Below are 14,844 nucleotides of genomic sequence, written 5' to 3' on the forward strand. Positions count from 1 at the left end.
TATCTCAAATCTTATCAATCTCTATTCAGTTTTTATTTCCTCCTTGTTTAATGTTGAAGTGTGTATGAAGATGGGCGGCGCACAATTAGTTCAGCGTCGTCCAAGGTAGGGGAGGGTTTGGCCGGCAGGGACATCTCCCGAGTGGCGCAGTGGTCTAAGGCACTGCATCGCAGTGCTAGCTGTGCCACTAGAGATCCTGGTTCGAATCCAGGCTCTGTCGTAGCCGGCCGCGACCGGGAGACCCATGGGGTGGCGCACAATTGGCCAAGCGTCGTCCAGGGTAGGGGAGGGAATGGCCGGCAGGGATGTAGCTCAGTTGGTAGAGCATGGCGTTTGCAACGCCAGGGTTGTGGGTTCGATTCCCACGGGGGGCCAGTATAAAAAAAATATGTATGCACTCACTAACTGTAAGTCGCTCTGGATAAGAGCGTCTGCTAAATGACTAAAATGTAAAAACAATTTGGGTTCGTTTCCCACGGGGGGCCAGTATGATTTTTTTTAAATAAAAAAATACATGTATGCATTCACTAACTGTAAGTCGCTCTGGATAAGAGCGTCTGCTAAATGACTAAAATGTAAAAACAATTTGGGTTCGTTTCCCACGGGGGGCCAGTATGATTTTTTTAAAATAAAAAAATACATGTATGCATTCACTAACTGTAAGTCGCTCTGGATAAGAGCGTCTGCTAAATGACCTAAATGTAAAATGTAAATGTAAGATGAAGTGCTTTTGAGATGTGAATGATGACGTACGTGTACTCTCTCTGTCTCTCTCTCTCTCCTCTCAGAGATAAGGAGAAGACAGAGAAGATGATGATGTCACTAGGTGTTAAGGTGATGACCAGAGACTCCCGTCACTCCGACCCCAAAGTCCTCCTCTCTGCCATCTGCAGCCAGTGGCTCCCCGTCTCACAGGCTGTACTCTGTATCCTACCTCTGGATGTAAGGGCGGGGGTAGGGAAGGGTGAGGTGTGTGTGTGCCTGTCTGTCTTTGTTTGTGTGTGTGTGCTTCCTTAACCCTGTGCCCCAGCCATGGTGTGTGATAAGCTGCCCAGTCCGTTGGACATGACCTCTGAGAGAATAGAGAGACTGATGAGTGTGGGAGCACGCAGGTTCCACTCACTACCCCTGCAGACCCAGGAGCTGAAGACAGGTGAGACACACACACACATACTCTGCAGTTGCAGAAAGGTTGGCTTGGTCTGCTGTATGTGGGTGGTTCAGTGTGTGGGAGGATGTGTGTGTGAGCTCTTCCAAAGCCCATCTGGCATGTTCTGCTTTTATTACCAAGGTGTTTCTGTTTCCTCTGAAGGTGTTAGTTTAGGAGACCTGCTAGTCATTTCCTCCCTCCACCCAGCCCCAGTTCAAGGCTTTCTTCTTTCACAGACCGCCTGGCTATGGAGAGGAGAGTTGGCAGGTGTTTTCTCTTTCCAGCTCTCACCTCATGTTAACGAGATCAGTGTTGCGTTGAATGCACAAAACAGAGGGAACATTTTTAACAAAATCAAAAAATGGATACGTTCAGGTAGTACCGATCACAGTACCTCCAGATTTGACAACCTTGTTTAATAGCTAATCAATGATATTCATAGATCAATAAATTGCCAGGGAAGCTGTTTGGTGTCTTGACTTGGAAACAAACAGAAGCAAAATGGGCCAAAACCGGGAGGGTTCTACCTAAATTTGTCCAATAAGAAACACGTTTTTTCGTTGCAAAACGTTTTGTTACGTTGTGCACTACTGAACATGTCCTAGGTGCCTTTTAGAGCTGGGGCTAAAATGAGAGGCAATGTTTGAACATGTTAATGACATAATCTGTATAGTATCTGGGTGGGTAAGGAGTCATACAGTATCTCTGTTGAGAACAGAGACTTTCCTCCATTTAAAAATCACATTTAAGCAAGAATGGAATCTATATTTCGGTCCATATTTACTTTGAGTCAAATAAACTGTTTAGTCCTATATTTTACACAGAGCATGTGCTGTAGTTTCTGTATACAGTGGTACTTGGTTCTCTTATTGCATTCTAACTATATGCTCAGTAGCCTTGTCCTGTGTGTCCCCAGCCTTCATGCAGTGTTCCAGTGATGACACAGCCCCTGTCATTGTGTTTGTGTCCAAGATGTTTACAGTGGATGCCAAGGCCCTGCCTCAGAACAAACAGAGGTAAGTGTGCGCGCATGTGTGTATGCGTGTCTCTCTGCAGTTGTGTGTCGATTCAGAATACACACAGCAGACCCTAGACATCATGCAAAGGTACAGAAGGTGAGTGTGACTCTGTAGTACTGACACTAGATGGCGATCTTGTCTATGGGTTTTGTGATGTATGTATGTATCTATGTATATACTGTACCAGTCAAACGTTTGGACACCTACTCATTCAAGGTTTTTTCTTTATTTTTACTATTTTCTACATTGTAGAATAATAGTGAAGACATCAAAACTATGAAATAACACATATGGAATCATGTAGTGACCAAAAAAGTCTTAAACAAATCAAAATATATTTTATATTTGAGATTGTTCAAATAGCCACCCTTTGCCTTGATGACAGCTTTGCACACTCTTGGCATTCTCTCAACCAGCTTCATGAGGTAGTCACCTGGAATGCATTTCAATTAATAGGTGTGCCTTCTTAAAGTTAATTTGTGGAATTTATTTCCTTCTTAATGCGTTTGAGCCAATCAGTTGTGTTGTGACAAGGAAGGGGGGGTATACAGAAGATAGGCCTATTTGGTAAAAGACCAAGTCCATATTATGGCAAGAACAGCTCGAATAAGCAACGAGAAACGACAGGCCATCATTACTTTAAGACATGAAGGTCAGTCAATACAGAAAGTTTCAAGAACTTTTAAAGTTTCTTCCAGTGCAGTCGCAAAAACCATCAAGCGCTATGATGAAACTGGCTCTCATGAGGACCGCCACAGGAATGGAAGACCCAGAGTTCATTAGAGATACCAGCCTCAGAAATTGCAGCCCAAATAAATGCTTCACACAGTTCAAGTAACAGACACATCTCAACATCAACTATTCAGAGGAGACTGTGTGAATCAGGCCTTCATGGTCGAATTGCTGCAAAGAAACCATTACTAAAGGACACCAATAAGAAGAAGAGACTTGCTTGGGCCAAGAAACACGAACAATGGACATTAGACTGGTGGAAATGTCTCCTTTGGTCTGGAGTCCAAATTGGAGATTTTTGGCTCCAACCGCCGTGTCTTTGTGAGACGCGGTGTGGGTGAACAGATGATCTCCGCATGTGTATTTCCCACCGTAAAGCATGGAGGAGGAGGTGTTATGGTGTGGGGGTGCTTTGCTGGTGACACTGTCTGTGATTTATTTAGAATTCAAGGCACACTTAACCAGCATGGCTACCACAGCATTCTGCAGCAATACGCCATCCCATCTGGTTTGGGCATAGTGGGACTATCATTTGTTTTTCAACAGGACAATGACCCAACACACCTCCAGGCTGTGTAAGGGCTATTTTACCAAGAAGGAGAGTGATGGAGTGCTGCATCAGATGACCTGGCCTCCACAATCCCCCGACCTCAACCAAATTGAGATGGTTTGGGATGAGTCAGACCGCAGAGTGAAGGAAAAGCAGCCAACAAGTGCTCAGCATATGTGGGAACTCCTTCAAGACTGTTGGAAAAGCATTCCAGGTGAAGCTGGTTGAGAGAATGCCAAGAGTGTGCAAAGCTGTCATGGAGGCAAAGGGTGGCTATTTGAAGAATCTCAAATATAAAATATATTTTGATTTGTGTAACACTTTTTTGGTTACTACATGATTCCATATGTGTTATTTCATAGAAATGTAGAAAATAGTAAAAATAAAGAAAAACCCTTGAATAAGTGTAGGTGTGTCCAAACTTTTGACTGGTACTGTATATATGCATACATACAGTGAGGGAAAAAAGTATTTGATCCCCTGCTGATTTTGTACGTTTGCCCACTGACAAAGAAATGATCAGTCTATACTTTTAATGGTAGGTTTATTTGAACAGTGAGAGACAGAATAACAACAAAAAAATCCAGAAAAACGCATGTCAAAAATGTTATAAATTGATTTGCATTTTAATGAGGGAAATAAGTATTTGATCCCCTCTCAATCAGAAAGATTTCTGGCTCCCAGGTGTCTTTTATACAGGTAACGAGCTGCTCCTAATCTCAGCTCGTTACCTGTATAAAAGACACCTGTCCACAGAAGCAATCAATCAATCAGATTCCAAACTCTCCACCATGGCCAAGACCAAAGAGCTCTCCAAGAATGTCAGGGACAAGATTGTAGACCTACACAAGGCTGGAATGGGCTACAAGACCATCGCCAAGCAGCTTGGTGAGAAGGTGACAACAGTTGGTGCGATTATTCGCAAATGGAAGAAACACAGGATAACTGTCAATCTCCCTCGGCCTGGGGCTCCATGCAAGATCTCACGTCGTGGAGTTGTAATGATCATGGGAACGGTGAGGAATCAGCCCAGAACTACACGGGAGGATCTTGTCAATGATCTCAAGGCAGCTGGGACCATAGTCACCAAGAAAACAATTGATAACACACTACGCCGCGAAGGACTGAATTCCTGCAGCGCCCGCAAGGTCCCCCTGCTCAAGAAAGCACATATACAGGGCCGTCTGAAGTTTGCCAATGAACATCTGAATGATTCAGAGGAGAACTGGGTGAAAGTGTTGTGGTCAGATGAGACCAAAACCGAGCTCTTTGGCATCAACTCAACTCGCCGTGTGTGGAGGAGGAGGAATGCTGCCTATGACCCCAAGAACACCATCCCCACGTCAAACATGGAGGTGGAAACATTATGCTTTGGGGGTGTTTTTCTGCTAAGGGGACAGGACAACTTCACCGTATCAAAGGGACGATGGACGGGGCCATGTACTGTCAAATCTTGGGTGAGAACCTCCTTCCCTCAGCCAGGGCATTGAAAATGGGTCGTGGATGGGTATTCCAGCATGACAATGACCCAAAACACACGGCCAAGGCAACAAAGGAGTGGCTCAAGAAGAAGCACATTAAGGTCCTGGAGTGGCCTAGCCAGTCTCCAGACCTTAATCCCATAGAAAATCTGTGGAGGGAGCTGAATGTTTGAGTTGCCAAACGTCAGCCTCGAAACCTTAATGACTTGGAGAAGATCTGCAAAGAGGAGTGGGACAAAATCCCTCCTGAGATGTGTGCAAACCTGGTGGCCAACTACAAGAAAAGTCTGACCTCTGTGATTGCCAACAAGGGTTTTGCCACCAAGTACTAAGTCATGTTTTGCAGAGGGGTCAAATACTTATTTCCCTCATCAAAATGCAAATCAATTTATAACATTTTTGACATGCGTTTTTCTGGATTTTTGTTTTGTTTTTCTGTCTCTCACTGTTCAAATAAACCTACCATTAAAATTATAGACTGATCATGTCTTTGTCAGTGGGCAAATACTTTTTTCCCTCACTGTACAAACAGTGCCTTGCAAAAGTATTCATCCCCCTTGGTGTTTTTCCTATTTTGTTGCATTACAACCTGTAATTTAAATGGATTTTTATTTGGATTTCATGTAATGGACATATACAAAATAGTCCAAATTGTTGAAGTGAAATGAAAAAAATAACTTGTTTCAAAAGATTCTAAAAAATAAATAGTGGAAAAGTGGTGCGTGCATATGTTTTCACCCCCTTTGCTATGAAGCCCCTAAATAAGATCTGGTGCAACCAATTACCTTCAGAAGTCACATAATTAGTTAAATAAAGTCCACCTGTGTGAAATCTGTGTCACATTATCGCAGTATATATACACCTGTTCTGAAAGGCCCCAGATTCTGCAACACCACTAAGCAAGGGTTACCACCAAGCAAGTGGCACCATGAAGACCAATGAGCTCTCCAAACAGGTCAGGGACAAAGTTTTGTAGAAGTACAGATCAGGGTTGGGTTATAAAAAAATATCTGAAACTTTGAACATCACACGGAGCACCATTTTTAAATCCATTATTAAAAAATGGAAAGAATATGGCACCACAACAAACCTGCCAAGAGAGGGCCGCGTCCACCAAAACTCACGGACCAGGCAAGGAGGGCATTAATCAGAGAGGCAACAAAGAGACCAAAGATAACCCTGAAGGAGCTGCAAAGCTCCACAGCGGAGATTGGAGTATCTGTCCATAGGACCACTTTAAGACGTACATTCCACAGAGCTGGGCTTTACAGAAGAGTGGCCAGAAAAAGCCATTGCTTAAAGAAAAAAATAAACAAACGCGTTTGGTGTTTGCCAAAAGGCATGTGTGAGACTCCTCAAACATATGGAAGAAGGTACTGTGGTCAGATGAGACTAAAATTGAGCTTTTTGGCCATCAAGGAAAATGCTATGTCTGGCGCAAACCCAACACCTCTCATCACCCCGAGAACACCATCTCAACAGTGAAGCATGGTGGTGGCAGCATCATGCTGTGGGGATGTTTTTCATCGGCAGAGACTGGGAAACTGGTCAGAATTGAAGGAATGATGGATGGCGCTAAATTCAGGGAAATTCTTGAGGGAAACCTGTTTCAGTCTTCCAGAGATTTGAGACCGGGACGGAGGTTCACCTTCCAGCAGGACAATGACCCTAAGCATACTGCTAAAGCAACACTTGAGTGGTTTAAAGGGAAACATTTATGTCTTGGAATGACCTAGTCAAAGCCCAGACCTCAATCCAATTGAGAATCTGTGGTATGACTTAAAGATTGCTGTACACCAGCGGAACCCATCCAACTTGAAGGAGCTGGAGCAGTTTTGTCTTGAAGAATGGCCAAAAATCCCAGTGGCTAGATGTGCCAAGCTTATAGAGACATACCCCAAGAGACTTGCAGCTGTAATTGCTGCAAAAGTTGGCTCTACAAAATATTGACATTGGGGGGGGTGAATAGTTATGCACGCTGAAGTTTTCTGTTTTTTTTGTCTCATTTCTTGTTTATTTCACAAGAAAAAATAGGTAGGCATGTTGTGTAAATCAAATGATACAAACCCCCAAAAATCCATTTTAACTCCAGGCTGTAAGGCAACAAAATAGGAACATTTCCAAGGGGGGTGAATACTTTCGCAAGCCACTGTACATACATACACTGTCTTCAACCTGGGAGTTCACATCAGCAACATAATAATGTCATTAAAGTACAACAAAGGGATCCTGCTCTACAGTAGAGCCGCCCCAGCACCCCAGTTGCTCCTCAGAAGCAGATGTTCACAGAAAACTGGGATGACAGCCGGCTGCCATTAGGGCTCCCAGTGTTATTTTAATGGCCGTGGCCTGTGAAGCACATGTTGAGGAAAATGTATAGGCAGGATGGATGATGTTTTTTCGTATTGTAGCACAATCCTCGATTTCCAGTTTTTCATTTTCACAGTGCTCTGGAATAGTTGTAGACCTGATTTAGAAGCTTGCCTGGCTCAATAAACCAATAGAAAAGTCCCAAAACTGCAAATCCATCTGGCGCTCCAGGCAGACTGAAACAAACGCTCAAAGTATTGGGAGAGATGTTTGAAGTGTTTGAACCCAGGTCTGGTTGTAGATATGGATAGTTGTAAGTATTACATATTATGTCATGTTTTAGAAACAATTGTCTGACTTGTGATAACATTGTAGTACTATGGCGGCTTCTAACACATCATTTTGAAGTTTTCACTTGAGATGATAGTGTTATGTGGGCGTTTCACCTTCCTTCGCTGAATGCACTTATTGTGTGCGTTTCCATAATAGCGTCTGCTAGGCTTGATGACCAGAATGTAAAGTGCTCCTGTGCTGTGCGGCTCCAGGAAGAGAGTGTGGCTACATCCCAAATGGCACTATATTCCCTTCATAGTGCACTACTTTGACCAGAGCACTATGGGCCCTGGTCAAAAGTAGTGCACTGAATAGGGTGCCATTTGGGACGCAGATTTGTGTGGCCTTCTCTACTGAAAGCTATTACAGCTCCCCCTTCAACAATAGAATTGAATTATAGTCATGTTATAATGTGATGGTGACTGTACAAATGGCTTTGTCGGCGTCCCAAATAGCACCCTATTCCCTACATAGTGCCCTATTTTTGACCAGGGCCCCCTCTGTCTCTCTCTCGCTCTCTATGTCTGTCTGTCTGTCTGTCTGTCTGTCTGTCTGTCTGTCTCTGTCTCTGTGTCGCTCTCTCGCATTAAAAATCCTTGTGAAATTCATATTTATAGGCTACATTCTTTCATAATTTTGTATCTGCCGTTAGTGCGTCGCCTAAGTTTAGGGCCAGTTGCCAAATGCTTTTGGGAACATGGGCAGAAAAAGTTCACGTCGATCCACTGAGGCAAAAAGGTCAATAGAAGAACAGTAGCCTAATGTTTGGGGAGGATTTGGTGAGGTGGTAAAAGAGGATGATAGCAGTGCCGGTAGCGCTGAGCGATTAACCGACAATTAGTTTTTTTCCCTCGGTTATTAGGCCTAAACAACTAATTGACCGACATCGGTTCAATTACTTGAATTCCATTTAGTTCAGTTTTTTGTGAGCCCAATGCAACGTTTCTCTACAGAGAAGTCAAATAAGAAATCAAGTCAATAACTATGTGGGACGCTGGTCCGTTTCTATGGGCTTATTTTGGACCTAAGCTTGTTGCCTGCCTTCCCACCTTACACAAAGACTGCATGAGAGAGGAATCTACACAACACAACGATGAGCGGGACAGAGACAGTTTGTGAAAGTATATCTTATCTACTTTGAAGAACTAGTGAAATGATTTTGTTAGACAGCTCTGCAGCATACTTAGGCAGGCTAGCTAAATAGGATGACTAAAGACAGTACAGTATGGGGAGAACGGAGATAACGTTAGATGGTCTGACTGCTACTGCCTGAGCAGAGATGAGATGATGACTTTAAGGAAGGAAAAATAAGTAGTATACACAACTGAAATATTATTGTCAATTTTTCAATTGATGTCTACCCAGTGGTTCCCAACCTTTTTTGGTTACTGTACCACCAACTGAATTTTGTTCTACCCGGAGTACCCCCTCATGTGCATTTTACCAGTAGACCTATGGTCTCATGAGTCTTCTCAAGTACCCCCTGTGGATAGGCCACCCCGAGGGGTCCTAGAACCCCTGGTTGTGAACCACTGGTCTACCCAATGTGGACCTGACAGAGACAATGGGATATTTTCTTTGTTTTGGCAATAGAATGTTCACAATTTGGGGTTTTGGAATTTCTGTTAAAAAGCTCTAAAATCATTGTAATGTCATTATTAAACAATGGAAAAATATCGAAACCGAAATCATAATTATGAACTGACCTAAAAAAGCGCTACTGTTCAGATAACTGATGGCATTTGGACATTTTGTACTGAAAATCTTTCCCGTTTTTTTATTTGTTATGCCTATTGCAATTTCTCCCCGGTCCCTAAATGTCTTTGCTGCCCGAGAGAAAACAGCTGACCCGTGCATCACTAACACACACACACACACACACACACACACACTGCATCATTGGTAAAGGTTCATAAGCAAGCATTTCACTGTAAAGTCTACAGCAGTTGTATTCGGCACATGTAATAAATAACATTTGATTTGACACACACACACATACATACATACATAAACACACACCCCTCTGTCTGTCTGTCTTACTCCCTCTTCTCTGTCTGACCTGGTATGATCCTCAGTGTCTCTGTGCCTCAGGTCTGTGGAGTAGATGAGGCAGACCTCATCTCTCCTCTCTCTCTCTCTCTCCATTCACATAACCCCCACAGGGTGCGCTCTCTCTCTGTCTCTCTCTCTATCTTTGTGTCTGTCACTCTCACTTTCTCCTCTCCTCTGTCACAGTACCAGCCTGTAATTGCTGATTCTGCCATTAGACTGAGAGCGAAGTAGAGCCGAGAGCAGAGAGAGAGAGAGAGAGACCTAACTAGCCTGTATTAGTTCAGCGGGGGAGAGAGAGGATATGAGGCAGAGAGGGAGAGAGAGACCTTACTAGCCTGTATTAGTTCAGCAGGGGAGAGAGAGGATATGAGGCAGAGAGAGAGAGACCTAACTAGCCTGTATTAGTTCAGCAGGGGAGAGAGAGGATATGAGGCAGAGAGAGAGAGAGAGGCCTAACTAGCCTGTATTAGTTCAGCGGGGGAGAGAGAGGATATGAGGCAGAGAGAGAGAGAGAGGCCTAACTAGCCTGTATTAGTTCAGCAGGGGAGAGAGAGGATATGAGGCAGAGAGAGAGAGAGAGACCTAACTAGCATGTATTAGTTCAGCGGGGGAGAGAGAGGATATGAGGCAGAGAGAGAGAGAGAGGCCTAACTAGCCTGTATTAGTTCAGCAGGGGAGAGAGAGGATATGAGGCAGAGAGAGAGAGAGAGACCTAACTAGCATGTATTAGTTCAGCGGGGGAGAGAGAGGATATGAGGCAGAGAGAGAGAGAGAGACCTAACTAGCCTGTATTAGTTCAGCGGGGGAGAGAGAGGATATGAGGCAGAGAGAGAGAGAGAGACCTAACTAGCCTGTATTAGTTCAGCGGGGGAGAGAGAGGATATGAGGCAGAGAGAGAGAGACCTAACTAGCCTGTATTAGTTCAGCGGGGGAGAGAGAGGATATGAGGCAGAGAGAGAGAGACCTAACTAGCCTATATTAGTTCAGTGGGGGAGAGAGAGGATATGAGGCAGAGAGAGAGAGAGAGAGAGAGTCCTAACTAGCCTGTATTAGTTCAGCGAGGGAGAGAGAGAGAGAGACCTAACTAGCCTGTATTAGTTCAGCGAAGGGAGAGGGAGGATATGAGGCAGAGAGAGAGAGAGACCTAACTAGCCTGTATTAGTTCAGTGGGGGAGAGAGAGAGAGAGACCTAACTAGCCTGTATTAGTTCAGCGAAGGGAGAGGGAGGATATGAGGCAGAGAGAGAGAGAGACCTAACTAGCCTGTATTAGTTCAGCGGGGAGAGAGAGGATATGAGGCAGAGAGAGAGAGAGACCTAACTAGCCTGTATTAGTTCAGCGGGGGGGGGAGAGAGAGGATATGAGGCAGAGAGAGAGAGACCTAACTAGCCTGTATTAGATCAGCGGTGGAGAGAGAGGATATGAGGCAGAGAGAGAGAGAGACCTAACTAGCCTGTATTAGTTCAGCGGGGGGGAGAGAGGATATGAGGCAGAGAGAGAGAGAGAGACCTAACTAGCCTGTATTAGTTCAGCGGGGGGAGAGAGGATATGAGGCATAGAGAGAGAGAGAGACCTAACTAGCCTGTATTAGTTCAGCGGGGGAGAGAGAGGATATGAGGCATAGAGAGAGAGAGAGACCTAACTAGCCTGTATTAGTTCAGCGGGGGAGAGAGAGGATATGAGGCAGAGAGAGAGACGTAACTAGCCTGTATTAGTTCAGCGGGGGAGAGAGACCTAACTAGCCTGTATTAGTTCAGTGGGGGGGAGAGAGGATATGAGGCAGAGAGAGAGACGTAACTAGCCTGTATTAGTTCAGCGGGGGAGAGAGACCTAACTAGCCTGTATTAGTTCAGTGGGGGGGAGAGAGGATATGAGGCAGAGAGAGAGAGAGAGACCTAACTAGCCTGTATTAGTTCAGCAGGGGAGAGAGAGGATATGAGGGAGTGTTAGATGATGAGATAGAAGGATGTTAGGGTAGAGGAAACATGTCATCCCACACACAGTATGCTACAGTAGAAAAGGCCTGGCCAACATCAGCCTAATGATCCAGCCAGGAACCCTTCCTTCCCCTGATGGCTGCCACCTGCTGCAGTAGCACACACACGCTGCAGGCATATCCCAGGCCACCCATGGACTAGCTGGGGCCATCGACAACTTTTCTCTCATCAGATCCATACTGTATCACCCAGGCATATCCTTGGCCACCCATGGACTAGCAGGACCACTTAAACTACATACCATAGCCTCTTATCAGATTTTTAAAAAATCCATACTGTATCACCTCAGGCATATATATTCTGTTTCTATTTCTCTCTACACCACGTTCTTTCTCTCTCTTTCTGTTTCTCTCTCCCTCTCGTTCTGTGACCTCTCTCCCTCTCGTTCTCTGACTCTCTCCCTCCTCGTTCTCTGACCTCTCTCTCCCTCTCGTTCTCTGACCTCTCTCTCCCTCTCGTTCTGTGACCTCTCTCTCCCTCTCGTTCTGTGACCTCTCTCTCTCTCCCTCTCGTTCTCTGACTCTCTCCCTCTCGTTCTCTGACTCTCTCTCCCTCTCGTTCTGACTCTCTCCCTCTCGTTCTCTGACTCTCTCTCCCTCTCGTTCTCTGACTCTCTCTCCCTCTCGTTCTCTGACTCTCTCTCTCCCTCTCGTTCTGACTCCCTCTCTCTCCCTCTCGTTCTCTGACTCTCTCTCTCTCCCTCCCGTTCTCTGACCTCTCTCCCTCTCGTTCTGTGACCTCTCTCTCTCTCTCTCTCCCTATCGTTCTGTGACCTCTCTCTCTCCCTCTCGTTCTGTGACCTCTCTCTCTCCCTCTCGTTCTGTGACCTCTCTCCCTCTCTCCCTCTCATTCTCTGACCTCTCTCTCTCCCTCTCATTCTCTGACCTCTCTCTCTCTCCCTCTCATTCTCTGACCTCTCTCTCTCTCCCTCTCGTTCTGTGACCTCTCTCTCTCTCCCTCTCGTTCTCTGACCTCTCTCTCTCTCCCTCGTTCTGTGACCTCTCTCTCCCTCTCGTTCTGTGACCTCTCTCCCTCTCGTTCTGTGACCTCTCTCTCCCTCTCGTTTTGTGACCTCTCTCCCTCTCGTTTTGTGACCTCTCTCTCTCTCTCCCTCTCGTTCTGTGACCTCTCTCTCTCTCTCTCGTTCTGTGACCTCTCTCTCTCACTCGCTCTCTCCCCCTTGTTCTCTGACGTCTCTCTCTCGTTCTCTGACCTCTCTGTCTCTCGTTATCTGACCTCTCTCTCTTTTTCCCTCTCTCTCTCTCTCCCCCCTCGTTCTGACCCCTCTCTCTCTCTCTCTCTCTCTCTCTCTCCTTCTCTCTCTCTTCCCCTGGTTCTCTGACCTCTCTCTCTCCCTCTCGTTCTCTGACGTTTCTCCCTCTCTCTCTCTCCCTCTCTCTCACTCCTTCTCTCTCTGACCTCTCTCTCTCCAAACAGTCTTGACCTGGTGTTTAAATGTCCTCACGTCTGATTGGCTGGTGATGTCAGTGAATTTTATTAATGGCTCTGGGCAGTTGGTAGGCAGAATACACACACATACGCATGCACAACACAAAGACACACACACACTAAAACATCCCTCTCTTATTAACAGTATAAGGAACATAGATGTGCTATGATATGTTTTTTTATCAAGGCAGCAGTCATCATGTAAACTCATTGTTTCATAATTTATAAGAGTTAGCAAAATATCTGTAACAGAACTTGGAAAGTTTCATCATGGAACAACAAGACTGTTGACTTAACAAATGAACCAATTAACAAAAGACTGAAAACCAATATATTCTGTTTTCAATTCCTGTAGAATCTTGCAAGTGGGACAAAAGCAGAATTTGAAGTTTATCCCAATAGCACATGCAGCGTTGTGCAGCAAAGACTAAGAAGCAAAGTCAGACTTCAACCAACCATCCGAGGCGTTCCAGTATGGATGAAGGGCTGATGTCAACGCAGAAAGCAAATACACATTGTGCTCTCGAGACATTTTTATGCCCTCCTAAAATGGAAAAAGACTGCAATCAAAATCCTCAGCATGGTACGATGCTGATGAAGTCTGTTTCGCCAACAGCTTTAGTATCAATATATTGTCTCGTTTTCCACATATTCAAAAAAAAGTTTTTACACACACACACACACAGCTTATAACACACTTTAAAGGCTTGTGGTTTTGAGAGAAACCTGCTTTAACGTTGAGAAGCTTGCGAAGCCATTACTTTATAACCACAGCAACGGAGGCCAGAGACCACAACGCATGTCTTTCCCATTATTGCCCATGAGCGACTGATTTGACCTCATCAAGAAAAACACTGCAGCTCCGCTGTGGTCGCTTTGTTAAAGAATGTAGCTACGCAGTATGCTTATAAATGCAACAGGATGGAATTGTTGAACGTCGAGGAAATAAGTGAATCTCTGGTGAAATGGAATAAGAGGGTGATGAGAGAGTGTGTGCGTGTTTTTTGTTTTTGTTTAAAAAAAAATTGTAATAGTCATTTAGCAGACGCTCTTATCCAGAGCGACTTAGTTAGTGAGTGCATACATTATTTTTAATACTGGCCCCCCATGGGAATTGAACCCACAACCCTGGCGTTGCAAACGCCATGCTCTACCAACTGAGCTATATCCCTGCCGGACATTCCCTCCCCTACCCTGGACGACGCTGGGCCAATTGTGCGCTGCCCCATGGGTCTCCCAGTCGCGGCCGGCTACGACAGAGCCTGGATTCGAACCAGGATCTCTAGTGGCACAGCTAGCACTGCGATGCAGTGCCTTAGACCACTGCGCCACTCGGGAGACTAGCAAGACTAAACTATTTTGCATGAGTGTGTGTATGCAGTGCACGCAGGTATGTACAGTGCATTCGGAAAGTATCCACATTTTGTTACGTTAGAGCCTTATTCTAAAATTAATTAAATTGTTTTATTTCCTCATCAATCTAGACACAATACCCCATAATGACAAAGCATTATGTATTCAGACCCTTTACTCAGTACTTTGTTGAAGCACCTTTGGCAGTGATTACAGCCTCGAGTCTTCTTGGGTATGACACTACAAGCTTGGCACACCTGTATTTGGGGAGTTTCTCCCATTCTTCTCTACAGATAGTCTCAAGCTCTTTCAGGTTGGATGGGGAGCGTTGCTGCACAGCTATTTTCAGGTCTCTCCAGAGATGTTCGATCGGGTTCAAGTCCGGGCTCTGTCTGGGCCACTCAAGGACATTCAGAGAC

General features: G+C 45.0%; 1 protein-coding gene across 1 annotated transcript in view; it reads left to right on the forward strand.

Moving 5' to 3' along the window:
- Window positions 1-14,844, forward strand: part of LOC311120180 (elongation factor-like GTPase 1) — a 94,055-nt gene that overhangs the window by 7,894 nt on the left and 71,317 nt on the right. Inside the window, exons 9-11 of the mRNA XM_084194798.1 lie at window positions 789-925; window positions 1,031-1,153; window positions 2,067-2,166. Of these exons, the coding sequence (XP_084050924.1) occupies window positions 789-925; window positions 1,031-1,153; window positions 2,067-2,166 (360 nt within the window). The remainder of the gene's footprint in view (window positions 1-788; window positions 926-1,030; window positions 1,154-2,066; window positions 2,167-14,844) is intronic.

Source organism: Coregonus lavaretus (genome assembly GCF_964263955.1).
Source record: "Coregonus lavaretus genome assembly, contig: HAP1_SCAFFOLD_437, whole genome shotgun sequence".
In the NCBI taxonomy this organism is placed as follows: domain Eukaryota; kingdom Metazoa; phylum Chordata; class Actinopteri; order Salmoniformes; family Salmonidae; genus Coregonus; species Coregonus lavaretus.